The sequence below is a fragment of the Oncorhynchus mykiss genome, chromosome 9, assembly GCF_057628025.1.
Source record: "Oncorhynchus mykiss isolate SJ-2025 chromosome 9, ASM5762802v1, whole genome shotgun sequence".
In the NCBI taxonomy this organism is placed as follows: Eukaryota; Metazoa; Chordata; class Actinopteri; order Salmoniformes; family Salmonidae; genus Oncorhynchus; species Oncorhynchus mykiss.
Genome location: NC_143030.1, coordinates 5199593 through 5212092, shown reverse-complemented (window position 1 = coordinate 5212092; position 12500 = coordinate 5199593). Strand labels below are relative to the sequence as shown.

At 44.1% G+C, this 12500-nt stretch overlaps 2 protein-coding genes and 1 long non-coding RNA gene across 7 annotated transcripts in view; 2 read left to right on the top strand and 1 right to left on the bottom strand.

Annotated features, from left to right (window-relative positions):
- The window catches only part of LOC149980721 (complement factor I-like), a 48376-nt gene extending 47956 nt beyond the window's left edge, over window positions 1-420 (top strand). For all 4 annotated transcript variants that reach the window (XM_090183323.1, XM_090183325.1, XM_090183324.1 and 1 more), the window contains exon 15: window positions 1-420. This exon is cut by the window's left edge and continues 1363 nt beyond it. The gene's annotated coding sequence lies outside the window, so the exon portion shown is untranslated.
- The window catches only part of LOC149980720 (uncharacterized), a 1727-nt gene extending 1013 nt beyond the window's left edge, over window positions 1-714 (bottom strand). For both annotated transcript variants that reach the window (XR_016483018.1, XR_016483017.1), the window contains exon 1: window positions 1-714. This exon is cut by the window's left edge and continues 459 nt beyond it. This is a non-coding gene — a long non-coding RNA (uncharacterized LOC149980720).
- A 3735-nt stretch (window positions 715-4449) lies between these two features.
- The window catches only part of LOC110513604 (caspase-6), a 15107-nt gene continuing 7056 nt past the window's right edge, over window positions 4450-12500 (top strand). Inside the window, exons 1-4 of the mRNA XM_090185660.1 lie at window positions 4450-4520; window positions 6654-6803; window positions 6956-7032; window positions 12313-12488. Of these exons, the coding sequence (XP_090041786.1) occupies window positions 4450-4520; window positions 6654-6803; window positions 6956-7032; window positions 12313-12488 (474 nt within the window). The remainder of the gene's footprint in view (window positions 4521-6653; window positions 6804-6955; window positions 7033-12312; window positions 12489-12500) is intronic.

Genomic DNA, 12500 nt, shown 5'->3' with positions numbered 1-12500 from the left:
GTCCCAGGTCTAAATCAGTCCGTGATCATTAATACCACCCCACCTGGTGTCCCAGGTCTAAATCAGGCCCTGATCATTAATATCACCCCACCTGGTGTCCCAGGTCTAAATCAGTCCCTGATCATTAATACCACCCCACCTGGTGTCCCAGGTCTAATTCAGGCCCTGATTAGAGGAGAATCACCCACCTGGTGTCCCAGGTCTAAATCAGGCCCTGATTAGAGGAGAATCACCCACCTGGTGTCCCAGGTCTAAATCAGGCCCTGATTAGAGGGGAACAATAGGAAAAAAGCAGTTGAACTGGCTTCGAGGTCCAGATTTGAATTTGAGCGATATAGCCTATTCATACATAATAAATCGTTATTACAATGTTATACGTTGTTTATGCTGGATGATGTCAATAAAGAACTTGAGAACCCAGTTGTTTGTTACATGATTTTATTTCTTGATTTGATGTTTGTGTTTATTTTTAGTAAAGGGTTTATGGTGTAGTTTTCCTGCATATGTGAACTTGGACTCTTACTGTGCCCTGTCACTGTCCCTTTAAATACAGAGTGGACCTCTCTCTCTATTTCTCTCTCTCTCTCTCTGTCTATCTATCTTTCTATGCTCTCCCTCCCCTTTTCTCTCTGTTCCCTCTCAATTCAATTCAAAGGGCTTTCTCTCTCCCGTCTCTGCTCTCTACTACCTGTCTCTCCTGTCTGTTATCTCTCTCTCTCCCATGGGATTTTGCTGAAGTTCATGTAGATCGTAGCAACTTTTGATTGACGTCCCCGCAGTCCATTTGTAGCCAACTGTTCTGGCCAAAAGGCAATCAAGTTACCGGGGCGGAATTTCCGTTAGTATCCTAAAAAAAAAAAAGACGTCAATGGGAGCCATTTGAATGATTGAACGCAACCCCGCTGTGTACGGGAAAGTTAGTCAACAGCATCCTATGGAAAATACAGATATTCAACAATATATCCAAGGTAGGGCTACTGCATCTATCATCATCAGTGTTTCATTATCAATGATTATTCGTGCTAAGAATAGATTTGTTTTTTTAATCAATCTCCATTGTCATCATCAATTGTTTAAACTGTCAACATGCGGTGCGAGAGGGTTTTCACTTATTGCTTTGCGTCAGCAATCATTCTTAAAAGTAGTAAACTGATCCGAGATGAGTAACAACTAGGATTTTTTTTAAACTAAATCCCGTTATTGTAACGTGTCTGTTCTTGGTGTCATTAAACAGGTTGTCAATTGTTCCAATAGGTCGTTATCATTCCAATTAGACTGGTTTCCAATAGGTCGTTATCATTGAAACGTTACAGTAAGTTGCAGAGTGTTCAATTTCCCAGCTGGGAGGCAAGGAGAGACACACAGCTCAACTTAAACCATTTGTTGCGAGTCGTTTTCAAGGGATTATTAAATAAAATGTCGTAAACCAGAGTTAAACAAGATAACAACAGATCAGTCAATATGGATAGTTAACAAGATAACAACAGATCAGTCAATATGGATAGTTAACAAGATAATAACAGATCAGTCAATATGGATAGTTAACAAGATAACAACAGATCAGTCAATATGGATAGTTAACAAGATAATAACAGATCAGTCAATATGGATAGTTAACAAGATAACAACAGATCAGTCAATATGGATAGTTAACAAGATAATAACAGATCAGTCAATATGGATAGTTAACAAGATAACAACAGATCAGTCAATATGGATAGTTAACAAGATAATAACAGATCAGTCAATATGGATAGTTAACAAGATAATAACAGATCAGTCAATATGGATAGTTAACAAGATAATAACAGATCAGTCAATATGGATAGTTAACAAGATAATAACAGATCAGTCAATATGGATAGTTAACAAGATAACAACAGATCAGTCAATATGGATAGTTAACAAGATAATAACAGATCAGTCAATATGGATAGTTAACAAGATAATAACAGATCAGTCAATATGGATAGTTAACAAGATAATAACAGATCAGTCAATATGGATAGTTAACAAGATAACAACAGATCAGTCAATATGGATAGTTAACAAGATAACAACAGATCAGTCAATATGGATAGTTAACAAGATAATAACAGATCAGTCAATATGGATAGTTAACAAGATAATAACAGATCAGTCAATATGGATAGTTAACAAGATAATAACAGATCAGTCAATATGGATAGTTAACAAGATAACAACAGATCAGTCAATATGGATAGTTAACAAGATAATAACAGATCAGTCAATATGGATAGTTAACAAGATAACAACAGATCAGTCAATATGGATAGTTAACAAGATAATAACAGATCAGTCAATATGGATAGTTAACAAGATAACAACAGATCAGTCAATATGGATAGTTAACAAGATAATAACAGATCAGTCAATATGGATAGTTAACAAGATAACAACAGATCAGTCAATATGGATAGTTAACAAGATAATAACAGATCAGTCAATATGGATAGTTAACAAGATAATAACAGATCAGTCAATATGGATAGTTAACAAGATAATAACAGATCAGTCAATATGGATAGTTAACAAGATAACAACAGATCAGTCAATATGGATAGTTAACAAGATAATAACAGATCAGTCAATATGGATAGTTAACAAGATAATAACAGATCAGTCAATATGGATAGTTAACAAGATAATAACAGATCAGTCAATATGGATAGTTAACAAGATAACAACAGATCAGTCAATATGGATAGTTAACAAGATAACAACAGATCAGTCAATATGGATAGTTAACAAGATAATAACAGATCAGTCAATATGGATAGTTAACAAGATAATAACAGATCAGTCAATATGGATAGTTAACAAGATAATAACAGATCAGTCAATATGGATAGTTAACAAGATAACAACAGATCAGTCAATATGGATAGTTAACAAGATAATAACAGATCAGTCAATATGGATAGTTAACAAGATAACAACAGATCAGTCAATATGGATAGTTAACAAGATAATAACAGATCAGTCAATATGGATAGTTAACAAGATAATAACAGATCAGTCAATATGGATAGTTAACAAGATAATAACAGATCAGTCAATATGGATAGTTAACAAGATAATAACAGATCAGTCAATATGGATAGTTAACAAGATAACAACAGATCAGTCAATATGGATAGTTAACAAGATAATAACAGATCAGTCAATATGGATAGTTAACAAGATAATAACAGATCAGTCAATATGGATAGTTAACAAGATAATAACAGATCAGTCAATATGGATATTTAACAAGTATGGATAGTTAACAAGAGGAAACAGGTACAAAAGTGTCTATATCCACAGTAAAACGAGTCCTATATCAACATAACCTGAAAGGCCGCTCAGCAAGGAAGAAGCCACTGCTCCAAAACCACTATAAAAAAGCCAGACTACGGTTTGCAACTGCACATGGGGACAAAGATTGTACTTTTTGGAGAAATGTCCTCTGGTCTGATTAAACAAAACTGTTTGGCCATAACGACCGTTTGGAGGAAAAAGGGGGAGGCTTGCAAGCCGAAGAACACCATCCCAACCGTGAAGCACGGGGGTGGCAGCATCATGTTGTGGGGGTGCTTTGCTGCAGGAGGGACTGGTGCACTGTCTTCCAAATGAAGGAAAACTATGTGGATGTATTGAAGCAACGTCTCAAGACATCGGTCAGGAAGTTAAAGCTTGGTCGCAAATGGGTCTTCCAAATGGACAATGACCCCAAGCATACTTCCAAAGTTGTGGCATAATGTCTTAAGGACAACAAAGTCAAGGTATTGGAGTGGCCATCACAAAGCCCTGACCTCAATCCTGTAGAACATTTGTGGGCAGAACTGAAAAAGCGTGTGCGAGCAAGGAGGCCTACAAACCTGACTCAGTTACACCAGCTCTTGTCAGGAGGAATGGGCCAAAATTCACCCAACTTATTGTGGGAAGGTTGTGGAAGGCTACCCGAAACATTTGACCCAAATTAAACAATTTAAAGGCAATGCTGCCAAATACTAATTGAGTGTATGTAAACTTCTGACCCACTGGGAATGTGATGAAAGAAATAAAAGCTGAAAGAAATCATTCTCTCTACTATTATTCTGACATTTCACGTTCTTAAAATAAAGTGGTGATCCTAACTGACCTAAGACAGGGAATTGTTACCAGGATTAAATGTCAGGAATTGTGAAAAAACTCAAATGCATTTGAGTTCAATTCTATTTGGCTAAGGTGTATGTAAACTTCCGTCTTCAACTGTATGTATGTATGTATATATATATATATATATATATTTACCCACAAAAAATATGAGGGATTGGAATGCAGACAATTACATTGATGGAAGCGACAATCTATCTGCAATCCGACCCTAAAATTAAAAAAAGATCTTAGCTGAGGTCTACGATTCCTCGGCAGAATGTGACTGATACTTGACCTGTATAGCCTATAATGTTGATCATCCACAGAGCGGGTTGTCAAGGTGGACAGCGAGGTCACGGGGTCGCCTGCGACATCGACAGGTAAGTGACAGAAGAACCTGATTCTCCTTACCGCTACAGGCGACAAGGACATTATTCATTACCGCTACAGGCGACAAGGACATTCTACTTTATTGATGCAGTTCTGTTTACATGGTTTACATGTTGTCAATATATTTATATTTTTTATACTTTATATTTATCCTGTTAATACTGAAACCATTATAGATTTAAAAATTGTAAATAATTTTTATTCCAGCCCTGATAGAGAGCTATGCTGAGCCTGACGTCTATGAGATAGGGTAAGAGTGAATCTGTAAGGTAAGACTCTTGTGTTGTGTGAATCTGGTAGACTAGAACAGACCATGTTTACAGTTCACTGTTCCAGTCTAGGTATATAAAGGTTATATATATATATATATATACACTGCATTCGGAAAGCATTCAAACCCCTTGACTTTTTCCACATTTTGTTACGTTACAGCCTTATTATCATTATCCTTATCAATCTACACACAATACCCCATAATGACAAATTGCAAAAACAGGTTTTTATAAATGTTTGCGAATTTATAAAAAATACTTCTTTACATAAGTATTCAGACCCTTTGCTATGAGACTCGACATTGAGCTCAGGTGCATCCTGTTTCCATTGATCATCTTTAAGATGTTTCTACAACTTGATTGGAGTCCACCTGTGGTAAATTCAACTGATTGGACATGATTTGGAAAAGGCGAACACCTGTCTGTATAAAAGGTCCCACAGTTGACAGTGCATGTCAGAGCAAAAACCAAGCCATGAGGTCGAAGTAATTGTTTTTAGAGCTCAAAGACAGGATTGTGTCGAGGCACAGATCTGGGGAAGGGTACCAAAACATTTCTGCAGTATTGAAGTTCACCAAGAACACAATGGCCTCCATCATTCTTAAATGGAAGAAGTTTGGAACCACCAAGACTCTTCCTAGAGCTGGCCGCCCGGCCAAACTGAGCAATCAGGGGAGATGTAAAAGGCACATGATAGCCTGCTTGGAGATTGCCAAAAGGCACCTAAAGGAGTCAGACCATGAGAAACAAGATTCTGTGGTCTGATGAAACCAAGATTGAACTCTTTAGCTTGAATGGCAGGCATCACGTCTGGAGGAAACCTGGCACCATCCCTATGGTGAAGCATGGTGGTGGCAGCATCATGCTGTGGGGATGTTTTTCAGAGACAGGGACTGAGAGAATAGTCAGGATCGAGGCAAAGATAAACAGAGTAAAGTACAGAGAGATCCTTGATAAAAACCTGCTACAGAGAACTCAGGACCTCAGACTGGGGTAAAGATTCACCTTCCAACAGGACAACGACCATAAGCACACAGCCAAGGCAATGCAGAAGTGGCTTCAGGACAAGTCTCTGAATGTCCTTGAGTGGCCCAGCCAGAGCCCGGACTTGAACCCGATCTAACATCTCTAGAGACCTGAAAATAGCTGTGCAGCGACGCTCCCCATCCAACCTGACAGAGCTTGAGAGGATGTGCAGAGAAGAATGGGATAAACTCTCTAAATACAGGTGTGACAAGCTTGTATCATCATACCCAAGAAGACTAGAGGCTGTAATCGCTGCCAAAGGTGCTTCAACAAAGTACTGAGTAAAGGGTCTGAAGACTTTTATAAATGTGATATTTCATTTTTATTAAAAAAAAAAAAACATTTTATAAAAATGTCTAAACCTGTTTGTGCTTTATTATTATGTGTAGATTAATGAGGGGGAAATAAAATGTAAAAAAATCCATTTTAGAATAAGGCTGTGACGTAACAAAATGTGGAAAAAGTAATGTGGTCTCGATACTTTCAGAATGCACTATATAGGATTATCTCACACCTCTCCTCTCTCTCTTTCTCTCATACCTCTCCTCTCTCTCTTTCTCTCACACCTTTCCCCTCTTTCTCTCACACCTCTCCTCTCTCTCTTTCTCTCACACCTCTCCTCTCTCTCTTTCTCTCACACCTTTCCCCTCTTTCTCTCACACCTTTCCCTTCTTTCTCTCACACCTCTCCTCTCTCTCTTTCTCTCACACCTCTCCTCTCTCTCTTTCTCTCACACCTTTCCCCTCCTTCTCTCACACCTCTCCTCTCTCTCTTTCTCTCACACCTCCCCCTTCTCTCTCTCTCTCTCTTTTCTCCCCCCTGTAGTATTGAGGTGTCAGACCCGGGGGAGGAGTATGTGATGTCATACAGCCTAAGAGGGCTGGCCCTCATCTTCAACCAGGAATACTTCTCGCCAGAGCTCCGCCTCCCTCATCGCCATGGTACCAAAGCTGACAAGAACAACCTCTTGCGACGGTACACACACAGAGTCACACAAAAGGACGAACAGACAGACAGATTCACACAGACAGATGGACGGACGCACCCACACACACATTTGTCTGTTGTGTTTCTGTCTTTAACGTGTGTGTGTGTGTGTGTGTGTGTGTGTGTGTGTGTTTTTCCAGACTAGAGGAGCTAAGTTTTGCTGTGAGGCCATATGACAACCTGACCAGACAGGAGGTCCTGGCTGTCATAAACGATGGTAAACCACAACGAAAACATTTTGATCTGGATTTAATGATGTGAAAATACTGTCCCCAGAGGACAGAGGACAGGGGTAATGAAAGGACAGGGGTAATGAAAGGACAGGGGTAATGAAAGTACTGTCCCCAGAGGACAGGGGTAATGAAAGTACTGTCCCCAGAGGACAGGGGTAATGAAACTACTGTCCCCAGAGGACAGGGGTAATGAAAGTACTGTCCCCAGAGGACAGAGGTAATGAAAGTACTGTCCCCAGAGGACAGAGGACAGGGGTAATGAAAGTACTGTCCCCAGAGGACAGAGGTAATGAAAGTACTGTCCCCAGAGGACAGGGGTAATGAAAGTACTGTCCCCAGAGGACAGGGGTAATGAAAGTACTGTCCCCAGAGGACAGAGGACAGGGGTAATGAAAGTACTGTCCCCAGAGGACAGAGGTAATGAAAGTACTGTCCCCAGAGGACAGGGGTAATGAAACTACTGTCCCCAGAGGACAGGGGTAATGAAAGTACTGTCCCCAGAGGACAGAGGTAATGAAAGTACTGTCCCCAGAGGACAGAGGTAATGAAAGTACTGTCCCCAGAGGACAGGGGTAATGAAAGTACTGTCCCCAGAGGACAGGGGTAATGAAAGTACTGTCCCCAGAGGACAGGGGTAATGAAAGTACTGTCCCCAGAGGACAGGGGTAATGAAACTACTGTCCCCAGAGGACAGGGGTAATGAAAGTACTGTCCCCAGAGGACAGAGGTAATGAAAGTACTGTCCCCAGAGGACAGAGGACAGGGGTAATGAAAGTACTGTCCCCAGAGGACAGAGGTAATGAAAGTACTGTCCCCAGAGGACAGGGGTAATGAAAGTACTGTCCCCAGAGGACAGGGGTAATGAAAGTACTGTCCCCAGAGGACAGAGGACAGGGGTAATGAAAGTACTGTACTGTCCCCAGAGGACAGAGGTAATGAAAGTACTGTCCCCAGAGGACAGGGGTAATGAAACTACTGTCCCCAGAGGACAGGGGTAATGAAAGTACTGTCCCCAGAGGACAGAGGTAATGAAAGTACTGTCCCCAGAGGACAGAGGTAATGAAAGTACTGTCCCCAGAGGACAGGGGTAATGAAAGTACTGTCCCCAGAGGACAGGGGTAATGAAAGTACTGTCCCCAGAGGACAGGGGTAATGAAAGTACTGTCCCCAGAGGACAGGGGTAATGAAACTACTGTCCCCAGAGGACAGGGGTAATGAAAGTACTGTCCCCAGAGGACAGAGGTAATGAAAGTACTGTCCCCAGAGGACAGAGGACAGGGGTAATGAAAGTACTGTCCCCAGAGGACAGAGGTAATGAAAGTACTGTCCCCAGAGGACAGGGGTAATGAAAGTACTGTCCCCAGAGGACAGGGGTAATGAAAGTACTGTCCCCAGAGGACAGAGGACAGGGGTAATGAAAGTACTGTCCCCAGAGGACAGAGGTAATGAAAGTACTGTCCCCAGAGGACAGAGGACAGGGGTAATGAAAGTACTGTCCCCAGAGGACAGAGGTAATGAAAGTACTGTCCCCAGAGGACAGGGGTAATGAAAGTACTGTCCCCAGAGGACAGGGGTAATGAAAGTACTGTCCCCAGAGGACAGAGGTAATGAAAGTACTGTCCCCAGAGGACAGAGGACAGGGGTAATGAAAGTACTGTCCCCAGAGGACAGAGGTAATGAAAGTACTGTCCCCAGAGGACAGGGGTAATGAAAGTACTGTCCCCAGAGGACAGGGGTAATGGAAGTACTGTCCCCAGAGGACAGGGGTAATGAAAGTACTGTCCCCAGAGGACAGGGGACAGGGGTAATGAAAGTACTGTCCCCAGAGGACAGGGGTAATGAAAGGACAGGGGTAATGAAAGTACTGTCACCAGGGGACAGGGGTAATGAAAGTCCTGTCCCCAGAGGACAGGGGACAGGGGTAATGAAAGTACTGTCCCCAGAGGACAGGGGACAGGGGTAATGAAAGGACAGGGGTAATGAAAGTACTGTCCCCAGAGGACAGGGGACAGGGGTAATGAAAGTACTGTCCCCAGAGGACAGGGGTAATGAAAGTACTGTCCCCAGAGGACAGGGGTAATGAAAGTACTGTCCCCAGAGGACAGGGGTAATGAAAGTACTGTCCCCAGAGGACAGGGGTAATGAAAATACTGTCCCCAGAGGACAGGGGTAATGAAAGTACTGTCCCCAGAGGACAGGGGTAATGAAAGTACTGTCCCCAGAGGACAGGGGTAATGAAAGGACAGGGGTAATGAAAGTACTGTCCCCAGAGGACAGGGGTAATGAAAGTACTGTCCCCAGAGGACAGGGGTAATGAAAGTACTGTCCCCAGAGGACAGGGGACAGGGGTAATGAAAGTACTGTCCCCAGAGGACAGGGGTAATGAAAGGACAGGGGTAATGAAAGTACTGTCCCCAGGGGACAGGGGTAATGAAAGTCCTGTCCCCAGAGGACAGGGGACAGGGGTAATGAAAGTACTGTCCCCAGAGGACAGGGGACAGGGGTAATGAAAGGACAGGGGTAATGAAAGTACTGTCCCCAGAGGACAGGGGACAGGGGTAATGAAAGTACTGTCCCCAGAGGACAGGGGTAATGAAATTACTGTCCCCAGAGGACAGGGGTAATGAAAGTACTGTCCCCAGAGGACAGGGGTAATGAAAGTACTGTCCCCAGAGGACAGGGGTAATGAAAATACTGTCCCCAGAGGACAGGGGTAATGAAAGTACTGTCCCCAGAGGACAGGGGTAATGAAAGTACTGTCCCCAGAGGACAGGGGTAATGAAAGTACTGTCCCCAGAGGACAGGGGACAGGGGTAATGAAAGTACTGTCCCCAGAGGACAGGGGTAATGAAAGGACAGGGGTAATGAAAGTACTGTCACCAGGGGACAGGGGTAATGAAAGTCCTGTCCCCAGAGGACAGGGGACAGGGGTAATGAAAGTACTGTCCCCAGAGGACAGGGGACAGGGGTAATGAAAGGACAGGGGTAATGAAAGTACTGTCCCCAGAGGACAGGGGACAGGGGTAATGAAAGTACTGTCCCCAGAGGACAGGGGTAATGAAAGTACTGTCCCCAGAGGACAGGGGTAATGAAAGTACTGTCCCCAGAGGACAGGGGTAATGAAAGTACTGTCCCCAGAGGACAGGGGTAATGAAAATACTGTCCCCAGAGGACAGGGGTAATGAAAGTACTGTCCCCAGAGGACAGGGGTAATGAAAGTACTGTCCCCAGAGGACAGGGGTAATGAAAGGACAGGGGTAATGAAAGTACTGTCCCCAGAGGACAGGGGTAATGAAAGTACTGTCCCCAGAGGACAGGGGTAATGAAAGTACTGTCCCCAGAGGACAGGGGACAGGGGTAATGAAAGTACTGTCCCCAGAGGACAGGGGTAATGAAAGGACAGGGGTAATGAAAGTACTGTCCCCAGGGGACAGGGGTAATGAAAGTCCTGTCCCCAGAGGACAGGGGACAGGGGTAATGAAAGTACTGTCCCCAGAGGACAGGGGACAGGGGTAATGAAAGGACAGGGGTAATGAAAGTACTGTCCCCAGAGGACAGGGGACAGGGGTAATGAAAGTACTGTCCCCAGAGGACAGAGGTAATGAAAGGACAGGGGTAATGAAAGTACTGTCCCCAGAGGACAGGGGACAGGGGTAATGAAAGTCCTGTCCCCAGAGGACAGGGGACAGGGGTAATGAAAGTACTGTCCCCAGAGGACAGGGGACAGGGGTAATGAAAGGACAGGGGTAATGAAAGTACTGTCCCCAGAGGACAGGGGACAGGGGTAATGAAAGTACTGTCCCCAGAGGACAGGGGTAATGAAAGTACTGTCCCCAGAGGACAGGGGTAATGAAAGTACTGTCCCCAGAGGACAGGGGTAATGAAAGTACTGTCCCCAGAGGACAGGGGTAATGAAAATACTGTCCCCAGAGGACAGGGGTAATGAAAGTACTGTCCCCAGAGGACAGGGGTAATGAAAGTACTGTCCCCAGAGGACAGGGGTAATGAAAGGACAGGGGTAATGAAAGGACAGGGGTAATGAAAGTACTGTCCCCAGAGGACAGAGGTAATGAAAGTACTGTCCCCAGAGGACAGGGGTAATGAAAGTACTGTCCCCAGAGGACAGGGGTAATGAAAGTACTGTCCCCAGAGGACAGGGGTAATGAAAGTACTGTCCCCAGAGGACAGGGGTAATGAAAGGACAGGGGTAATGAAAGGACAGGGGTAATGAAAGGACAGGGGTAATGAAAGGACAGGGGTAATGAAAGGACAGGGGTAATGAAAGGACAGGGGTAATGAAAGGACAGGGGTAATGAAAGTACTGTCCCCAGAGGACAGGGGTAATGAAAGGACAGGGGTAATGAAAGTACTGTCCCCAGAGGACAGGGGTAATGAAAGGACAGGGGTAATGAAAGTACTGTCCCCAGAGGACAGGGGTAATGAAAGTACTGTCCCCAGAGGACAGGGGTAATGAAAGTACTGTCCCCAGAGGACAGGGGTAATGAAAGTACTGTCCCCAGAGGACAGGGGTAATGAAAGGACAGGGGTAATGAAAGTACTGTCCCCAGAGGACAGGGGTAATGAAAGTACTGTCCCCAGAGGACAGGGGTAATGAAAGGACAGGGGTAATGAAATACTGTCCCCAGAGGACAGGGGTAATGAAAGGACAGGGGTAATGAAAGTACTGTCCCCAGAGGACAGGGGTAATGAAAGTACTGTCCCCAGAGGACAGGGGTAATGAAAGTACTGTCCCCAGAGGACAGGGGTAATGAAAGTACTGTCCCCAGAGGACAGGGGTAATGAAAGTACTGTCCCCAGAGGACAGAGGACAGAGGTAATGAAAGTACTGTCCCCAGAGGACAGGGTAATGAAAGTACTGTCCCCAGAGGACAGAGGACAGGGGTAATGAAAGTACTGTCCCCAGAGGACAGAGTAATGAAAGTACTGTCCCCAGAGGACAGAGAACAGGGGTAATGAAAGTACTGTCCCCAGAGGACAGAGGACAGGGGTAATGAAAGTACTGTCCTCAGAGGACAGAGGACAGGGGTAATGAAAGTACTGTCCCCAGAGGACAGAGGACAGGGGTAATGAAAGTACTGTCCTCAGAGGACAGAGTACAGGGGTAATGAAAGTACTGTCCCCAGAGGACAGGGTAATGAAAGTACTGTCCCCAGAGGACAGGGTAATGTGTAGAATAAATTCAGTCTGTACTTTTCTCTCTCCACACACACACACACACACACACACACTCTCTCTCTCTCCAGCTGTGAACTGGAGCCATACGGAGGCAGATTGTTTCCTGTGTGTGTTTCTGAGCCACGGGGAGAATGAGTGCGTGTTCGCTAGAGACGGCAAACTCTCCATCCGAGACTTGACACACACCTTCAAAGGAGACCGCTGTCCTAGTCTGGTGGGCAAGCCCAAGATCTTCATCTTCCAGGTAGGAGTGTGT